Source organism: Ochlerotatus camptorhynchus, unplaced genomic scaffold, assembly GCF_037179485.1.
Source record: "Ochlerotatus camptorhynchus isolate MF236.1 unplaced genomic scaffold, CSIRO-AGI_Acam_v1.1 ptg000730l, whole genome shotgun sequence".
Classification (NCBI taxonomy): Eukaryota; Metazoa; Arthropoda; class Insecta; order Diptera; family Culicidae; genus Ochlerotatus; species Ochlerotatus camptorhynchus.
The window spans coordinates 7,501-28,804 of NW_027041204.1; the positions used below are offsets into that span (position 1 = coordinate 7,501).

At 38.3% G+C, this 21,304-nt stretch overlaps 1 protein-coding gene across 2 annotated transcripts in view; it reads right to left on the minus strand.

Annotated features, from left to right (window-relative positions):
- Positions 1-19,527, minus strand: part of LOC135714807 (protein masquerade-like) — a 27,020-nt gene extending 7,493 nt beyond the window's left edge. Inside the window, exons 1-5 of one of the 2 annotated variants that reach the window (XM_065238175.1) lie at positions 18,885-19,527; positions 5,532-5,813; positions 4,971-5,464; positions 3,831-4,906; positions 3,573-3,771 (exon numbers count right to left, since the gene is read on the minus strand). In XM_065238175.1, coding sequence (XP_065094247.1) covers positions 3,573-3,771; positions 3,831-4,906; positions 4,971-5,464; positions 5,532-5,813; positions 18,885-18,981 — 2,148 coding nt within the window. In that variant the 5' untranslated portion in view covers positions 18,982-19,527. Of the gene's footprint in view, positions 1-3,572; positions 3,772-3,830; positions 4,907-4,970; positions 5,465-5,527; positions 5,814-18,884 lie in introns of those variants that run through there. The other variant, XM_065238176.1, reaches the window with a different exon arrangement.
- Positions 19,528-21,304: the final 1,777 nt, after the last annotated feature.

A 21,304-nucleotide genomic window follows, 5' to 3' on the forward strand; every position in this document is an offset into this window, starting at 1 on the left:
AGCTACCTTTTAATATTTTATGTGAATTTTTTTTTCGAGTAATATTAAAATACGATAATTTACACTTCTAATGTTTTAAACTTATTTTCTATTTTTTTTTCACCGGATTTAAACCAATAAAGGTATTATGATGAAAATGTGGTAATAGTTCATTCTAATATCGTTTAATTTTGTATTAAGCCTCAGTTCAGGTTGCACGCTTTGAAAATTAGATCAGCGAGCGCTTTATTTGAATGAATGTTTACGTTAACTTGTATGTATTGCTCGTTTGCACCAAAGTAGGCTCTTGCACTATAAATAATCCCTCATAAAAATATAAATTCATTAGGCGGGTGTTAGCGGCGCCAGTGGATACTTCGTAACTTCCTCAAAATTGTCATTTGTTCTACTTTCTATTTACAATTTTTACACTATCGTACTCTACCGGAACTATGAACTCTATACTCTCATCTACCGTATACAATGCCCACTTTTAGTCTGATATTAGTCGTTAACCATCTCAAACTTTGTAAACTCAATAGAGATCCGGAGATGAACCAGCGTCTGGCTGAAAATCTCCTTAATAAAGACAACCAACCAACCAACTCAATAGAAAGTTTTCACAGCTTGTAATGAAATTGATCATTTTTTTTTCACTAATTTCAACGAAAAGTTGAAACAGCTTTAGTATGCACCGGTCATAATTTTTCAATTTTTATTTTCATTGAAATTTGCCAACATTTTAAGGAAATTCGTCATACTTTCAAACAAAAGTGATCATAATTGCAAAATAAATTGGCCACTGTTTTGTAAAAAAAAAGTTAACAATTTTAAACGAAATCTATCGATCGGAATAAATTAAACCTTTCATCGCAATTTCTTGTTTAAAAATACAAACGGAAAGTCATTTGAACTAATATTTCTGCTACTTTGAATGAAAAAGGTTTACTATTTTTAACAAAACTTGGGCGCAAGTTCGAACGAAAGTTTTCGCAACTTTTGAGCATTGTCAATGAGAATGGGTAATACTTTTAAAAGTTTTAAGTTTTGAACAATAATACTAGAGGTTTTAAACTCATGAATTAAACGTGAGCCAGAAAAGTTATACATGGGCCAACTTTTGGATCGTTATAGTTAAAAATTATGTTTCATAGCTCCACAACCCGATATTTTCGCAAATATTAAAAGCCGTTATCATGTTCAGTAAAATGGGAAGAAATGTGAATAAGAATTAATTTAAATAAACTTACACTTACATTTAATTGAAAACTGCATGTAAATTAAAATAAATGTAGGGAAGATGGGGTAATATATACATTATGGAAAACTTTCTCGGTGGTTTACCATGTAGCATTGCTAGATGAGATGCAGAAGAAGCATTGATTTTTAAGTTATCTACGAAAAAGTAGTTGTTTAATAGGATAAAAGGTCATTTTGCACCTGTGATTTTATTTTATCCCAGGAGTCATTCATTATAGAAAATTTTTGTTATTTTATTTTATAACTCTTGGTAGTAATTTTAATACCAAGAGTTAGGTGTCCCACAATTGGTAAAAACGGTCGCTGATGCAAATTCGGAAATTTTCGCTCCACAATGCACTAACGGTTCCAAATCGGGCAACTCAGAACATCTTGTTCATTGCCTTCTAGCCGTTATATATATAGCTCCGAGAAAAAAAAGTGATAGTTATTCTAAATTTTCACCCGTTACAACTTTCCTGGTACCGTAAGAGGGGGTAACATTAGAAAAAAAATTTAAAAAAATCGTTTCCTACCTTACAGCATTCACATTTTAGCATATCTACGACTGTCATGGAAATGATTGTTTGAAATTTGAGGATGACATTGGGCCAAAACATAAATTTGGGTAAAATATCTTAAAATATGTAAATGTAACGTAGCTATTATAAGTACTTACACTTGGTTATGATCACTAACACTCGTCTTTTGAAATAAAAGTGTGTTCAATCTTTTGTTTTCCTGTAGACATTGTTAATAACGTGTTTTTGCTACTATTTATGACACATAACTTTACAGCACTATTCAAATAAAACAACTGGTTAATGTTATCTTAAATATACTCCAGAAGTTCAAGAAACATATTGTAGTCGTCATTTTCTGTGTGTTCAAGATATTTGTATCAATGAAAAAAAAAAAATCAATTTTGGCCCCATTGTCACTCCGTCGTACGGCTTTGTCGGTCTAATATTATGCCTTCCCTGTACGGCCAGTTTGTTTTATATATAAATAGCTAAACAAACCTTGAAAAGCGATAAAATGGTTATGATACACGAACTAGCTTAACAATCAAAAATAGCTCAGAACGCCAAAACGATCTAATAACGCCAGAATGGCCCAAAACTTCAGCATGGCATGAAAAAACCAAAACGCTCAACTACTACGTACACACTTAGAAATTATTATTTTTACACGAGACGTAATTCAGCTTTGACGTAAATCATGGAACGTAAACAAACATGGCATGTAAAATTAAGTGTCCTGAAACTGAAACATATGCAACTCGATGAAAAGTGCGTTTGATTGAATTGATTTGCTCGTCCTTTTCAACTGATTCTTATGTCAAAAGGGCCGCTTGCATGTGTCGGTCTCAGGGCACTGAAATTTACATGTCTTTTTCGAAGTGTGTAGCTATTCAGATTTTTTCTCCTGCCCATGCTTTTTATAACTAGTGGAGCATCGAGTAAGCATCAAACTTCTTTTAGAATCTTGTTTAGAAGCTTTTAAAAGCAGCTAATTCTACACGCAAAACCTGGCATGTACAAAGCATGTAAGCATTAATTTCTTACATCCTCTGTAAATGTTTCTTACGATAAATGTAATGGTAGTTCTTACAATAGCCTGTTGTGAACAATCAACTTTTTCAAGAATCAATTTTTTGTAGGTTTTATGCTTTGGTAATGTAGATACTTCATGACATTAGCTAGGATTAATTTTAAACAATTATTTGAAAAGTTTTTCGACGACCACATTATACATAATCTGTTCAAGTCGCGATTTATTGCAGATTCTGCACATCTATTATGCAAAACTGTATGGGGTGATACATTTATTGTGTCACGCCCTAAGGCGGGAGGGGAAGATGATTATGTGACCAATCACCGACGGACGTCGATTGCTATCCATTGACGGCAATCGAATAGCTAGGGAGGCAGCTTCCACACCTGGGTAGATATCGCACCCATAAACCACATGGACCGGGACTAAGGAAGATGTGACCAAAGATTATTATGCCTCAGAAAAATCCCACCAACTTCCGGATACTTATATCGAAAACGAATACCTCATTACTTTTCCACAGTAGTGAGGTACTATGATATGCACTATACAAAATGCACGAGCATATAATAAAAGATCAATGTTGTTCGCAGCTATTATGACCCGTACAATGGGGGATAAAAAAAAAAGATGTTTGAACTCCCCTAACCCATCTAAGGACAACCCGTGACCCATAGATTGAGAAACTCTGATGTGAACATAACTTAGTAATAATTGGACAGTGATGTGAAAGACATTTTCTCAGACCTTTAACGGTTAACGATGAAGCCCTGAAAACTATACATCCAAATACTTACCAAACAAACACCGTCCCTGAGTTCTGCTTGTCCGTGCAGCTTTAACAGAGCGATATCGTTATCGAGAGTTTGACTGTTGTGGTTGTGATGAATATAGGTGGTTGCGACTCGTAACGTCTGTGCTCCCGGGCTGCCGAACTTGCGCGTCAAATCATAATCACCTACCCGGACATATATTGCATCACCAGACCGCACGATGCTAAAATGTTACAAGCTCGGTCGACCAACATCCATCTATAGCATATTACTCATACTTACTTGGTGACGCAGTGCGCGGCTGTGAGGACCCATTGTGTGCCGATTAGCGCCGCACCGCACAGATATTGATTCAGCGAGTTAATCAGCGCGACTTGCCAGCACCACTCGCCATTGTCGCCATCCTCTCCACCGACAACGCGGCCTTTGCGATGACTGTTCCAATATTTGTTCGTGGTTGAGTTCGTCCTAGAAATACTAGGATGATGAATCAGGTCTTCCGGAACTGTATCGTTGTGATCATGATAAATAATAGGAATGGGCACGATGCTGTGGCCAAGAACCAACCGCTCGGTGCCTTTCGATCGATATATGTTCTCTAGTTCAATGTGACGACCAGTACGGCTTCTGCTGGAGGAAGAGTGTGCTAAATCAATTCGGCTGAGGAACGATCGGGCTCCTCGGCTCGTTCCTTTTACTCCACATACATATTTGGAGTACACTTGAGGCCTTGCGGTCGTTGTTGTTGGTAGTGGCTCATAAATAGGTTGAGAGAGTTGATGAACTGGTGGTTGTGTTTGTGGGATTTCGTAAATATTATTGCTAACTGGTCCTGGATAGCTGTTCATCACTGGAGGTCCATACCCTGGTTGTGGTTGTGGTTGCTGTACTGGCGGTAAAGGTTGAGGTGGTGCTGGATATGGCTGTGCCATATTCGGAGGTGGTGGTGGAGGCGGATAAGTGGTGTCGTTTGGCTTGATTTTGCCTGCCGCCATTTGTACTTCCTGGATTTTAGACTTTGGAGCGCAGCACTGCGTTCCTGATTTTTTACATTTGAATAAATCGGTCATTTCGGCATTCCGGAAACACGTGAAGCTCAGTAAACCTACGATGCATGAACCTGGACATTCTTCTCTCGGATCGGGAGCTGCAGTCGTAGTAGGAGCCTGTGTGGTCGTTGTTGTAGGTGGCGGTGGTGGCCGTTTAGGCGCTGGTCTGGTGACCGGGGCCTTCGTGTTATCACAACAAATCGATCCTCGCTTGCAGTTTGCAGTGTTTGGAATGATCTCCGATGGTCGTTCACAGAACGCTGCCATGATGTTGAGCATACAGAACCCTGGACATCTTCGCAGTGGAGGCTAAAATATATGTTACATAATTAGACATTATTCAAATTTTCACAAATTTTTTACATTATCTTACAGGTGTATTTGGTCGTCTGGTTGTGGTAACGATTTCATGTTTCGTATCGTCAGCTGTTCCAGTTACGCAACAGGATCCTTCGTTAGGACAAAATGCTTCACTATCGACATCGTCACAAAACAGTGCGAATAACCCATTTACGCATTCTCCTTCGCATGACTTGTGAACTGTTCCTTGCTGATTTGTTTGTTGCGCTGTTTTAAGCTTTGGAGGTGTTGGTTTTGTTGGCTTCGGTGCTGGGTTAGTCTTTGATTTCAAAGGCTCCTCATGTGTTACTTTTTCTGTAGTTTTTGGGTACGGTTTTGGAGTTGTAGTTTTATTTTTATTGCTATCAAAATGCGCCGTAGGAACATATAAATCAGCGGGTGGCTTATCGGGATAAATGTCTCTCGAAACACAACATTTAGTACCGCTTTTGCAGAGCCCGGGAGTCATAAGATACGCTTCACAATATTCTGCGATTCTATCGGCTACACAAACTCCTGGGCATGTTGCTGAAATACAATGTGATTAAGTTTGACCAACAATCGTTTTCTCAATGCATGAGTTGTAATCACCTACAATTGTTTTTACTATCCTTATCCTTTTCCTTAATTTTGCTCTCTGTTGTGGGTTTTGGAGTTGTGGTCGTTGGCCTTGTCGTCGTTGTGGGCCTGGGTCGGGCAGTGGTGGTAGTGGATATATTAGCTGCTGCGGCTTGACTTTCAACGCAGCACCTCATGCTAGGGGACGGACAGGGAATATCTTCCAACACTTCGTAGCAGATTAACGTTGCTAGAGTATGCACACATACTCCAGGACATCCTTTTGCATCCTCTGTGCTGGTTATTGAATCCAGTAGCCCTTTCATAAATATAAGAAGATATTTACACATTAGTTAACGATGTAAGTTCTATAATTATTTCTGATTTACGCGATTTTAATTTTTTTTTCGGTTTTGTCCTCATGCAGGATGGGTAAAAAACGTTTAATATCATACAATTTTTCTTGGACTTTTTTTTGTGATTGTTTGAATCAAGAAGCATTAAATTTGGATTCAATTTGCAATAATATAAAAACATACTTGAGTGTATTAGCATCAAATTCGTGCAAATGAGGCAGCCACTGCATAACGCTTAATTATAATTTATGTGTAGAAAAATACAGTAATATAATTATAACCAAATAATGTTACGGATTGAAATTTCAGCCGGATACACGGGCGTTGAAGCTGACTCATATTTGAGTTATGTTTACTCAAATTCGCAAAACACGTATACGTTTTTGTAAATTTCAGCAAACGGTACACAAATATGAGTCAGATTCAACGGCCGTGTAAATAAATCAATTTAGTACAAACTATCACTTCTTTTTCCTGGTTATATTGCGCATTGCGCTCATTATAAGTGAGACCATAAATGCGGAAACGCTTATCAAAGTGCGGTTTTCAGTTAAGTTATGTTGGTGTCTTCAGTGCACATACACGGGAAGAAATCCAATCTCCGAAATTAAGTGAATGATTCATGATGTTATGAAAATACACGGTAAATCATATTCATTATATCATGAGCTATTTTTGCGTAACGTATCCAAGATTCCCGAAATCACGAATCATCCGAGTTGAAATCATAAATTAAATTAATGAATTTAGCTTTCAGTGTTTAAACCTTAAAGATGCAAAAAATAAAATATTACTTCAGACTAGATTCGACCAAGAACCTCGGGATCATTAATCTCATATTTTGACCACTAAACTATCATCACTTCTATAACTAGGAAGGCAAAAGCCTATAAGAGCTACTTATGTAGTGCGTTTTATGAGCACGGTTTTCCAGGTACGTATAACGCTTGTAGCGGTAAAGATTCCGCTGCATTACGATATCATGAACTTCGATCATGAAATCATGAATCATTGTCATGATTTCATGGGATGGCAATTTTTTTATTTCATGATTGTTTATTCATGAATATGGAAACGGGTTTGAAACGGAAAGCGAATGCGAATGCGGATAAAAATGAAAATGGATTTGTTTCCGTGTTGGTTCACAAGGAATAAGTGCGCAGAAGAAACAAAGACGGCACAACGTAAAAGCGCACTTTTATTAGATATTCTGCACTCAAATGCAAAATACAACTATAACCGTCCCGAATGGAACTTCAGTGTATGCCCAGAAGTACATAGTAGAGCATAACTGGACTAGTAGGATCAATTTCTCAAGCTTTTCTAACGTATTGCAAGGTTATAATATCACTAGAATAATCATCGATCATATTTGGTAGGATGTCATACTAGAATGGTCCAAATTTATAAGGGAGAATTTTCTTTCAACTTTTTCAAAGAGCCAACTCACGGATTTATTCCTTTTGGTAAGAAACCTTTCTCTGAAAGTTTCCACTTATTTGGTCGTAACACGAGCTGGCGCTTTTAGTTTAAAGATTTTATGGGGATTTTCGATTAAATGCATGAAGAAATGACACTCCTTCACTTTTTCGTTCAACTAGATCTGTATACTCAATTATGAACTTTAATTTGTTTTTGGGCAATTAAGTAAATACGTTGCATAAACTGCCTCTATTTTGATGAAATATACGAACAAATGCTTCAGCAAAGTTGTTACTCAATGTTTGAGCTACAAGTTTTGAAAATTTGAGTTAAATCTAGAAAAAAGAATCATCAAAGATCGGAAGAGTTAAGGGATGTCATATGTTCACGGATTTTTATCTAAATCCGTTTATAAAATTCAAGACGATAACATATTTTGCTGTTTTATTTAAGCATTCTGCTAACAACCCAATTTCATTACTTCATGTTGCAGTTTTATTTGTAATGCGTTAATGCGTTATTTTTAAGTATTGACATACAAAATAAAAGTTTATTTTTCAGATTTATGAGGTAAATTAATCTACAGAGAGTTACTTTTCCAGTACGAAAAGCACAAATGTAATATGCAAATTTTATTCACTGGGGTTTATAGCAGTGATTCCGTGGTCTCTTTAAGGTTACAAGTGAGAGCTATTGAAAATGGCTTGTGGGACTATGTGGAGCAAGTTTGGGTGGCCGTAGAACTGAGTGATCGCACACTGTACCCATGTGCAGTGTATATTGCACCAGACCGGGTTCGTGACAACAAACTTAACGATACCCGTTGCCGGTCCGTTTTCACCATAATGGAGAGTGCGACACCAATTAATGAGATAATCGTTTTGAGTGACTTCAATCTAGCTGGCGTTTCCTGGAAACCATCTCACAGCAGTATTCTCTACCCATACCCTGTACGCTCTGTATTTCATACAGGATTAGTTAGCCTTCTCGACTGCTATAGTACAGCAACGCTATCTAAAATAAACCACGTATTCAACGAGAACAACCGTACCTTGGACCTCTGTTTCGTGAGCGTTCAGGACACTGCTCCATTGATCTCCACGGCACCTTCTCCACTAGTAAAGCAAGTACATCATCACCCTCCCTTGGTTGTCACTGTTGATGACAATCACGATCGGGTCTTTGACGACATTTCCACGACCGTGCCGGTATACGATTTCCGGAAAGCCGATCACCGTAGTATCGTCAACATGCTATCTAGTATAGATTGGGAGAGCATCCTCGATCCTGATAACGTTGAAACCGCTGCGCGAACATTTTCACATGTCTTGGCTTATGTCATTAACAGACACGTTCCGAAAAGATTTCACCGTAAAATTTCTCATCCTTCCATACGAGTGAACTTCGGGGCTGTTCATAAACTACGTAGACAGTTTTTTGGGATTATTGACCCCCCTCCCCCTGCATAGACAATTGTCCATACAAAAATTTTAAAATTTGTATGGGTTGTGGATAATTGTCAAACCCTCCCACCCTAAACTGTCAACGTAGTTTATATCACCAGTGGGTTCATTACTTCGCAACGGGTGAGGAGCCTAAGAGATAACTCTGAAAAACGGACGGATAGTGGCAACATGCCCGCCAGCACTTCGAGACTCATAGTATGAGTCGAGTGCATGCATCCTAACGCGATACGAAGACAACGATACTGGATCCGTTCCAGCTTGATGATGTGCGTTTTAGCTGCCGACTGGAAACAAAAACTACCATATTCTATAACCGATAAAATCGTTGTCCGGTACAACGTCAGAAGATCTTGTGGATGGGCTCCCCACCACGTTCCGGTAATTGATCGAAGGAAATTGATCCTTAGTTGGCATTTTCGTCTCAGATACTCAATGTGGGATCTCCAGGTGCATTTGGAATCGAACCAGACCCCGAGCCCAGACAACCAGAATGCACGTATATTCAAAGTTGTTTCTATGATATACAAACATATATAAAAACAATCAAATCGTATTCAATGCAAACAAAGGGCTTATACCTACAAAAGTGGAGGCCATATACGTGCAAATTTTAAATTCATATTAAACGAAATGATTTGTCATCATACTGTTATTTGTACATTGTACTGTACATTGTTATACGACTTCTGGTTGTCTGGGAGATATTTAAAAGACATGGAATGAGTGATCGGTTTACCCAAAAGTTGAAGCTTCGGTTGTGCTGGGACGACCAACTCAGTTTTCTCCGTGGAGAATTCGATACCTAGCCGAATAGCCCAAGTAGACAAATTGTCCAGGGTATCCTGTAAGGGTCTTTGCAGGTTAACCTCTTTTGGCCCTGTGATAGACACTACGCCGTCATCTGCAAGTTGTCTCAACGTGCAATTGTCACTAAGACAGACATCAATTTCTCTAACGTAGAAATTGTACAAAAGGGGGCTTAAACATGAGCCTTGGGGGAGACCCATGTAGCTAAATCGAAAAGCTGTAGAGTTTCCATGAGAAAAGCTCATATGTTTTTCTGACAGCAAATTGTACAAAAAATTATTCATTAATGGAGACAATCCACAAGCGTGGAGTTTCTCTGAAAGAACTTCAACGGATACTGAACCAAAAGCCCCCTTGATATCCAAGAACACAGAAGCCATTTGCTCTTTCTTAGCAAAAGCTAACTGAATTTCCGAGGAAAGCAACGCGAGACAGTCGTTCGTTCCCTTACTCCTACGGAAACCAAATTGAGTATCTGAAAGAAGGTGGTTCGTCTCAACCCATTTGTCGAGGCGAAAAAGGATCATTTTCTCCATCAATTTCCGAATACACGACAGCATCGCGATGGGCCGATACGAATTGTGATCCGATGCGGGTTTATCAGGCTTTTTAATGGCTATCACCCTCACTCGTCTCCAATCGTCGGGAACAATATTGAGCTCCAAGAACTGATTGTACAAGTTCAACATGCGCCTCTTAGCGACGTATGGGAGGTTTTTCAGCAAGTTGAACTTGATTCTATCAGATCCCGGGGCAGAATTGCCACACGAAAGGAGAGCGAGTGAAAGTTCGACCATTGAAAAAGGGTGACTGATTTCATCTACCGAATTCGCGGTTTCGCGAGGAATCAACTGCGACGGCACGGAATCCGGACACACTTCATTCCTCGAGCATTCCTCGCTTTCGTTGTTAGTAGACCAGTTACGCATTCTTCGCGCCGCCGTACTCCAAAGCGTATTCATAGACGTTTCGCGCGACAATCCGTCTACAAACTGCCGCCAGTAACCCGGTTTTTTGGCCTTGATGAGGCTCTTGAGTTCGCGTTCAAGAGATGTGTATGCGTCGAAATGCTCACGTGTTCCGCGTTTCCGAAAAAGTTTAAACGCGTCGGACTTTTTACGGTAAACCTCCGTGCATTGTTGATCCCACCAGAGCGATGGTGTTTTCTTACGGATTGACGATCGCGGCACCGGTCGTGTTTGAGCTTGAAGTGCGCTGTCGACGATGAGATTAGAGAGGAAATTATATTCCTCCAACGGCGGAAGCTCTTCCACTGACGATACTGTATCGTCTATCACGGATTGGAACTTAGTCCAATCGATGTTACGGGTTAGATCATACGCAACGTTAACGGATTCTGACGAGTTGAACCCACTGGCAATCGAAATTTTGATCGGCAGATGATCACTACCGTGCGGATCCTGGATTACATGCCAAGTGCAATCCAACGATAGTGAATTGGAGCAAAAGGTGAATGCTACCATTCGAGGATGGACCAGCCAAACGTGTTACTTCTCCATTGTTAAGTATTGTCATGTTGAAGTTGTCGCAGAGATCATAAATCAAAGTAGAACGGTTATCATCGTACAGCTCCCCCCAGACTGTACCGTGGGAGTTAAAATCTCCCATGATCAACCATGGAGCGGGAAGTACCGCACATATGTCGAAAAGTGGTTTGCGATTAACAGAGACTCTAGGAGCAATATATACAGAAGCAATACAAAGGCTCTTACCTTTAATGGTAGCCTGACATGCGACAACTTCAATACCGGGGAATTCGGGAAGATTCACTCTATAGAAGGAATGGCACTTTTTGATCCCCAAAAGTACCCCTCCTCCACGTGAATCCTCACGATCCAATCGAATAATGTTAAAATCATAAAAAGGGAGATCAATTTCTGAAGAGAGCCATGTTTCACAGAGGGCAAATGCATCGCAATTATTGTTATGGACTAAATACTTGAACGAATCTAATTTCGGAATAAGACTTCGACAATTCCACTGTAGAACAGTGATCAAATCCCCGACCTCGTTTGGAAAATTATCCATCGAAGGAGATGATAGCGGCAAGAAGGGGCCATTTTGAAGTCAATTGCTTCAAGAAGGATTTCACAGTGGGAAGCAATGTGAGGACAATGCTTTTCAGAGGATCAGAAATGTTGAGGTATTTGAGAATACCGTCCACAATGTCATCAAATGAGAACAGCCCAGATGAAGAAGGGGTTTCTGTTCTTAAAATTGGGGCATCAGGGGTTTTGGATGTCCCCGGAAGAGGTGGAAAATCCTGGGTATAGTCAGTTCTGTGGAATCCAGGAGGAGTAGAAGTCTCCTTTTTTCCACCACTCCTTGATTTGGGCAAGCTGATTTGGGGTTCTTTATTTGCAACAATCCGCGAACGAATGCGCTTTCGTTTCCGTGCAGAACCTTCCGGAAAACTGAAAAAAGTTCCCTCCTCTGCCAAGTCAGAGTCAGTCTCATCATCTGACAAAAGAGAAAAGGGATTTTTGTCATTGGTCGATGGCGTGGCTGTATTAAGCATTTCTGCAAAAGACCGCCTGGAACGTTCCTTAAGGGAGCGTTTCATTTTGTCCCCGAGCTGTTTGTACGCCGGGCACGACGAGAGAGCATGAGGAGGAGTTCCGTTGCAGTGTACACGCATTTTGGTGCAGTAGCTGCGCAGGCGCCATCCTCATGCTTCTCCCCGCATGTGGAGCAGCGTGCCTTGTTGCCGCAGTGGGAGGCCGTATGTCCCAACCGCTTACAATGCTGGCAGATCATGACCCGAGGTACAAACAACCGCACAGGAAGACGAAGTTTTCCCAGCTCGATGTATTGAGGAAGGGCAGATGCAGAAAAGGTCACCCGAAACGAGTCTGTGGGGGTAAAACTCTTACTCACGGTCTCCCAGTGTTGGTGAGTTCTTTGCCGTTAATGTTCACGAAAAGTTCACTATTTTGCCATACAGAAATTCAAAACAAAAAATTTATCTGCGGATATGAACAGTTTTTGACCTGTTTCATACGACCGGAAGGTGTAAGCTGGCCACAAATGCCGTGCCAAACTGATTTCCTACGCAATTAATCAATCTTTGATGTGAATTTCGCTAATAAACACGAGGAGCATTGCTTATAGCAAAACTTGCCATAACAAAATGGGCGGTTCATTTTAGTAAACAAACTAACACTTCTTCCGACTGTGTCACCTCTCTTACTCGCCTAGGTAGAAACGGGTGCTCACACTCGATGATGATGATATGTGAGCGGGTATGCGTGACCACGCAACGATGATGCCCAAATTGGTTTGCGAATTACCAATAGCACGGATTAATCGTTCCGAAAATGACACTTTCTACTAAAAAAAAACTCACTTTTCGATCAATTTACCGGGAACTGTGCTAGGAGTCACTTAGTGAGAAAAAACTGATAATTAATATCAAACGAATACCGAGAAAACTTCCAAAACAACGGAGCGCGAAACAAGTCGACCGTACTTCTTGCTAGGACGCAGTGAGATGTTTTCTGAAAAATGTCACCAGTGTTTTCTTGAATGAGAGATTAACCGACGAACACGTTATCCTAGCAACTAGTAATGTTCCACTCTATGCTAAAACACTGGGTACAATGGATGTCAATTTCGAGATGATTTTCACTGCTGCATCACAACTCAAGTCGTTCTTGAATCCAGGACCCGATGGCGTTCCGTCCGTATTCCTGAAAAAGCATATCGCCAGCTTGCTGATTCCGTTGCATCACCTATTTCGATTGTACATCTCGAGTGGTACATCTTGTTGGATGGAAATTCACACATATATTTCATGTCCACAAAAAGGGCAACAAACGGGATGTGGACACTTATCGTGGAATTACGTCGTTGAGTGCAGTTTAGAAGTTATTCGAGTTAGTCATCATGGAGCCTCTGCTTTCTCATTGTAAGCAGTATCTAAGTGGTGATCAACACGGCTTCTCTTCCAGTTGTTCTACTTCCACAAATCTGCTGTGTTTGACATCGTATCTTACTGAAAGCATGGTAGAGAGGACTCAAACATACGTCATATATACTGACTTGTCAGTTGAGCGATTCCAGATGAATTCACAAATCCATTAATTTTCATATTTTTTTTTGGCTCACAATTTTCAGAAACGTTCTTTATGACCAAAAATGCCATTGCATCTTCAGAGCTAAAATTGATAAATAGCATATTTATAGCGATGGGCCCAATCTTAGATTTATATGCCAACATTAGAGCCATTTCCCCTATTTGATTTCAGTTCTTGCAAATAGGGGAAATGGCTCTAATGGTGGCCTATGGATCTAAGATTGGGCTCATCGCTAAAAATCTACTATTAATCAATTCTATCTAGATGAACGCGTCATTGGGACGGTACTAATGGATATTTTTGGCCGCTATTGAAAATTTAGTCGATTGCTGCATTTATATATGGGCCCAAACAGTGTTGGAAAAGTTGGCGATATTTCACGAAGTTCACCATGGGAAAAGTTCGCGAGTCATAGTGAGTTTTCGCGAACTTTTCCATCACTGGGCCCAAATTAGGGGCATTTAGGCCGACATTACATCCATTTCCCTACATACTTAAATCAGAAATCCATACTTTACTTCTTAGTAATATCATCAATTTTCTTTGCAGTTTGAAAACTGTCTGACTTCTATTTGTCTTTCAGAAATAGGAATAAATGAGTGGTATTTTTAAGTTCCTTTAATGGTTATAGCTCTTGATTATTGTTCGTTAACTCTTGTTTATTAGTTTCATATTTTTCAGTAGTTGCATAACCAAATAAAATTTGTGTCAGCTGATCCTCGTTTCGCTTCTGAGCCCAATCGTATAGCTCCTTTGCATTTTTTCAGTGTTCCTGAATCACATGGACCTTTTCGGTGCGATGTTGCGAAGAAATGCCAATCAACTTCTATACTATATTTATTCTTAAATTGGCAAAGACTAGATTTTTTCCGATTTTTATACTGGGACGCAGCTCCAGCAGACACGAAATAAACTTTATTCATTGTCACTGCTGTTCTGTTCGTAGAAAAGCAAGCATTTGTTAGACAAACAAGTTTACAGATGCAGAATCATGGCGCAAATCTTCTGAAATGACTACATCTCAAATGATTAATTTTCCATCATGTTTAAAATAAATGTTAAATGGATGATTATTGCAGTGATGACTTTGAACATCGTCTTGTAATAAAAATGAAAAGTCACATTTTACTACAAATTCACCTTCCTGTAATTTATTTTTTGTATTTTCTAATTTTTCTAATTTTGCAATTAAATAAGAAATAAATACATCCGGCTGTTTTACTAATGTTTTTATATCACACGTGTGGGTTGTGACCCATTGTTCAACTAGTATTTCATCAATGCAAGTTTCCACGATTTCTTCTAGCAACTTTTGTTCGAAAAAAGATGAATCTATGCAGTTTTCACAGCATCGTAAGCAGCAATCTATTACTTTTCTTTCACATATCAAATTATCTGTAATCGACTTAAAATAAATGGACAAATCAAATTTCTTTAAGTTATGAATAATCAAATTTTTTTTTTATTATTATTATAGTCACTTTAACACTCTTGGGTCATTCGTGACTTGTCCGGGGGTGAGATTTGAACTCGTGACTTTGGCGTGAGAGGTATGGATGTTAACCACTACGCCGGGGTCGCCCCGTAAATAATCAAATTAACATTTTCATTAATAGTACATACACACACATTAGGTGTCCCTGAACTAGTAAATAATTTACTGTTCTTAGGCCTGCAATTCACAAGGGATGAAAACCCAACTTGTTCTTCACTATTTAATTACTTTTTGCTATAAATTTGCTGTTCTTTTTATATATCACGTCGAAAAAATAATTGAACCAAGTTTTGGATATTTTTCCATAAACTTGAGTTTTTTCAAAAATCATAATTTTTTGTCCATTATTTTGCCACCTTGATTCATAGTGTAATAGGTGGCATTTATTGCCCCCTATTAAAAATATATAAATATAAAAAAACAATCGTTCGTGCGAAAAAGTTTTTTTTTAATTTCTATTTTAAATTTAAAAAATATATGGAATTTTTTTTTAAATATTTCCAGATGTTTCCTATAACATTGCCGAAGGTATCAAACCGATTGGACATACATTTTTCGAGTAACAGTTTTCTGAAGATAAGCTTAACATTTTTCTATAAACCCTTTTTATAATTAAGGCTCGATTTAAAATTTAAGATACAAAATGGCATTTTTGGTCATAAGGAACGTTTCTGAAAATTTCGACCAAATAAATAAAAAGAAGGAAAATCCGTCTGGCATCGCATTCTGTTTTTTGACTATTGTACTGTGTACTGAACACACGCACATTTCCCGACCTAAGGTACCCCTCACCATCCCTCTCTAACTGGGGAGTTCGGTAAATAGAGATGATCAACCTGATTCGTACCTTCCTCAAAGTTTTCCTTGCCCGCTTTCACACTGCCGTACTCTAACGGATCTATCAACTCTATACTTTCATCTCCTCATCTATCGTATAAAATTACCACTTTCAGTCTGTTATTTGAAACTAGCATTCTCAACTATGTAAAATCGTTAACTTCACGCGGAAGTAATAAAAACAATTAGTTAAAGTATTTTTAATGCTTTTACTGTTTTGTTTCAACTGTATAGTTTTGCCGAAAACATAAGCTTTCTATTACAACATACAGTCGACCTTCTACAACTATTGAAGGGACCATGGAGTTATATGATTTTGGAGATATCGAGATGTAGAACCATAGTAAAAATGAATTTAATTGTTTCTGTGATGTCGATTTTGTATGGGATTTATATTCTATAACTCGATAATTTTATAACTCAATATCGAGTTTTAGAGAGTTCACTTGTCGTGGTCTAATTTAGAACAATTAATACACCGTTCGAAAAATTCATGTAAATTTCTGCGAGATATAGATATAACGCTAGATTTGGCATAAATTTAGGCGATATTTCGTGTAAATTTAAGCGCAATATCGCATAAATTTGCAATATTGTATGCAAGTTTGTAAGCGATTTCGCTGTTTATGCCAGGTATAGCTCAAAATTATACGAAGGGAGATTTTACGCGATAGTTAGAATTCAGATTTTTTTTCTGTGTACAGTCTTATTCTACTTAACATTTTTTTTTTCAAAACAGTATGGTCAGGATCATGAGATATCATATAAAACCATATTTATGCTCACAAACTTGAGAGCCAATTGTGAACAAAAATATACACCATCTTAAAGGGTCTAACACAACAAAACAACTTTGTTGTAAAAAGAGGTTTTTTGTATCGTCAGGATCATTAGATGTAAGTCATTTGTATTGTCTAGAAGACGTATTATATAATATAATATAATATAATAGCAAGAGATTTTTATCGACTGACCAAATCTTTATGGCCAACATTAGAGCCCCCTATGTGTTTAACCTAAAAAAGCTGATATTACATGATGCAAAAATGGTATATTTTGATCTGGTTAATCACTGATTTTTCATATGTTAGCCCCCACCTGCCTCAAATCCATGTGTACCCTTTAAGGAGAGCCCGTAATTGTGTGTAATTTGGGAATGCACACAGAATTTAGTTCCCTCTAATTAACTAGGACACGGATAAAACTTCAGATTAAGGGTTGATTCGAACGCTACGATATTTTATGTCAGACGTTTCAGTCTTCGAATTTGACCTTCTTCAGGGAACATGAAGTTGTACCATCTTTCATACTGGAGATCTCGGAGCTTTGCTGAAGTTTTCTGGATTTGTCTGAGGGTCTCAAATCATCTGTAAATTTTTTTGAAGTTTAATTAACTGATCTGTGATTCCCTGATCATTTCTGATGTTCCCGAAGCTAACATGACATACTCGAAAAATCCTCCTGAAGATGTTGGCAATGTTTTGAAATTAATAGAACTGTATTAAAAAATCTTTAACATCCTCGAAAATCTCTGGACTTCTGTTAAACTCAATGAAAAAATCCTCAGGACTTTTAAATTTAGGCTTTCTCAGGCTAAAGGAGAAAAATCTATTCAAATCTCTAATAGGGAAAAAATTCCAAAGGCCATAGCCATCATAATGAATTTGGGTTGTTAGCGGAATGCTTAAATAAAACAGCAAAAAAGTGTTATATAAGTACTTAGTACCCTAGGTAAAAATGTCAAGATCACAGGTATAAAAATGAAACTGCAATGTGTTGAATCGGAACCTACCTAACTAATAATAACCAAAGGTTTTAGTAAATTAAAGGAGAAAAATCTATTTGGGTGATGGCTACCAAGCATTTAGGATTTTTTTTTGAAAAAATTCAATAGATTTTTCTCCTTTACTTTACTAAAACCTTTGGTTATTATTAGTTAGGTAGGTTCCGATTCTACACATTGTAGTTTCATTTTTATACCTGTGATCTTGACATTTTTACCTAGGGCATGAGTACTTACGGGCGTTAGGTTTTTGATAAGTCTTTAGTGGGAATAACACTGATGAAGACTGCACATTGTAGTCGAAATAGGTATCTGTCATGGATACCAAAATTATTTAAGTGGAATTAAATGAAAGATAACCCTTTTTTGCTGTTTTACACCTTCTGTGACCTTCTCTAAAGTTCTTAAAACTTCTTAAAAGTTCCTGCAGTTTTCCTGATGCTGATAGAACCGCCTTGAAGTTCTCGAAGCTTACCTGAACTGCTTCTTCCTCAGAACTTCTAACATTCATAAGGCGGCCCAAATAACATCATACAGCTGATGGACGCAACTAGTTTCATATCTAATAAGCGCAGAACATTATTATGTTACAGGAATTCCCCGAAGATCGGTTTACCCACCGCTTTTTCTTGGCTGTCTTTTAACCAATTCAGCTTATTTTCACTAGGTAAAAAGTTTATGGTTGACTCTTATAATAAATACAAAAAAAATCACGATGGGTGGACGGCCCAAATAAACATCTAAATATTGATTCCTTAATATTTGTACCTCATGGGCGCAACACATTCCATATTTGATGAATGACGATCATTTTTTTGTAGGTGGATACATCTCAAACTGTATGTTTGGTGCGTAAATTTGCTTATACAAGCGCAGGGTGTCCAAAATGTCCCTTATGCATTTTAGTGCACAGCTTATGTTTCTGCACGCAGTTAGTTTTGATAAACATAAAACAAATCGGTTTTCAGAGCAGGCATGAGTAACCGCCATTGAATGGTATTTAATGGTCTCAATTAACAATTGTGGAATTACCCAAAAGAACAAGATTATTTTCTTACAGCACATGAGACACTCATACTACATACATTTCTCAAAAAATAAAACATAAATTAACGAAAAGATCGTACCTGATAAGAAGCTTCCTGCCAAGGAGTCATCTTGCGCACGGATTGGTACAATCAGTAACGCTATCACTGGTATAAATTTCAAAAACAGCATCTTCATTTCAGCACACCGTCTTCACTGCACCGTCTGTAGATTGCTTTGCATCAATTAGTGCGAATTACTGGTCTAATCACTTCACGGACATTGACATTCACTCAACTTTAAAAGCCTTTCCAAGCCACTCATTCCATGGGTTGTACCGTCGAGCTTGAAACCGATATCGGGCACTAATTATGTTGTTATTTAATAATAAATATCACTTTTCCCTTTTTTTCTTTGAGGCTCTTCTTTGGTGCTTCTTCGCTATCTTCTACACAATTTCTTCCATAGGACTGCTCGTTATTCTGATTATATAATTATACATGGATAACGTGTTTCCGTGGTTGATCTCACTTGTTAGTCGTTTCTTTTCAGATTCGCTTCACTTCTTGACTTTATCACTGTTTTATGTTTTTTTTTCTTCTCACAGAGCAGCGGGTTTTGTTTTCCGTGTTTATCCTCTTTCACTGAACCACTTTTCATGGAAGGCTTTTTCAGGTTGTCTCATTTCAGCCGCCAGGAAACTAGATCAGCAGCGGTAAATCGAACACGTCTTGGGGCTGCTAGGGGGTGTCTGTAAAATAAGGAAAGAGGAAGATAAGCTTTTAGTATTAGTGAGAGAAAAATCATATGCGTTTTTGCATTGCTTGCGCCTGTGCAATGAAATTTTCAAACGTGAGGAATTTCGGTCAATTTACGTGGAAACTCAACAATCAACTTCATCTAACATGCTCAATTGAAAGCTTAAAAAGTAATTAACAAGAATTCGTTGCTTGCATACTTTGCGTTCCGTTATGAATGTCAATTAGCACGTGTGACGCGAGTACTGTTAGCTCTATCGCTCAGATGGAAGCGCGTGCTTCTCTCTATGGCATTTTGATTGAGGCCACCTGTAACACCTGATCGGAAACTTCCAGTATTTCACCATTCGCATTCTTGACTTGTAACGACGAAGTGAAAAGAAATGTAGAAAAATGTGCAAAGGCGTTACCAAACATTTGTAAACAGACATACTTATTCCAAAAATTTAAATATGCATGACGATAAGCCGAACAAAAGTGATACAATCGAGTTGACCCATTTAAGAAACGAAATGCGCAGGCGAAGAAAGCTGATATGGAAACCCGGGAGACGAGAAACTTTCCAAGCCAGACAGCAGAGATCGACCACTGATGGCAAGCTTCGATTTTCTGGTCTGCTGATTCCGAACAGGGACGTATTCGTTATGATGACAGCATATCTACCACTGGAAAAAAAATTGGCCAGAATATCCAGTGATACGACTGTATTTTAGTGAACCATTAAGTTTTAAAGACACAGTTCACCCATGGTGTCTTCAATTTCAACGATGAAGACCTGCTGCGGTTCTGCTTGATTCGAACGTGATTGTAATCAGAGTCTTTCTCTTTCATCCTATCGAGAGAGAAACGAATTCTTTTCAACGGCCGGCCGGTGGTGAAAGCTGACACGTTAACGTATAGTTTGTAGCTACTGTAAATTGGCGTGACGTTGGACTCCGGGATGGACATTGATTGATTAAATAGTTTTGGTTTTTTATCGTTTCCTATTAGGCCCAACTATAAGCAGCATTTAATAGCTCACCAACAATAATTTAGTGGAGTAGCTTAACTAAAAGTGTTTGCTCCATGATGCTCAATCGGTTCCAAATCATGGCCTGATAATTTTCCCAAATTTTGAGCTCATTTTGATTGCGATCTCATACTCATTTCATTTTTCTATGGAGAAGAGATTTTTTTGTCTGGTCCTAGGCTTTCTTGCTATCGGTACTTATAGGACATTTTCTTAGCTACAGCTTTGATTGGCCAATTTTTGATAGAATGTCCGTATAATTATTTGGAAATTTGCGGCAATTTGGCAGGGAAAACATATTCAGATCTTATTCTTTTTTAAGATTGGTGTATTGATTTGTACGACACTTCATTCATATTAACGGGGTTCATATTTAATTTGAACCTTTAGTAACCCTATGAACAAAAGAAAAGCGTGTTTCTGGAAGCCTTATTTGCTGTTTTGTTTTGATTTTGTTTTCCGTTGCACAATGTTTTATCCCGCTTTACTCCATCCCATGAGCTAAATGACTTTTGAGCCATTTTTAGTTTGCAAGGCGTGCAGATTAGTGGGGTTCAAATTAAAAAGTGTTCTGATTAAAAACGGTCAGATTATCGGGGGACCACGGTTAAAGATTGTAATGAAATAGTTCCACTGTTTATGAAAAAGATGATTACGCCTTATGTCTAGCTGTTCGTTTGATTGCTTTATATAGCTATACTGAAGTTGGTTTTCTTTATTAAGGAGGTTTTCAGCCTGCGGCTGGTTCGCCTCC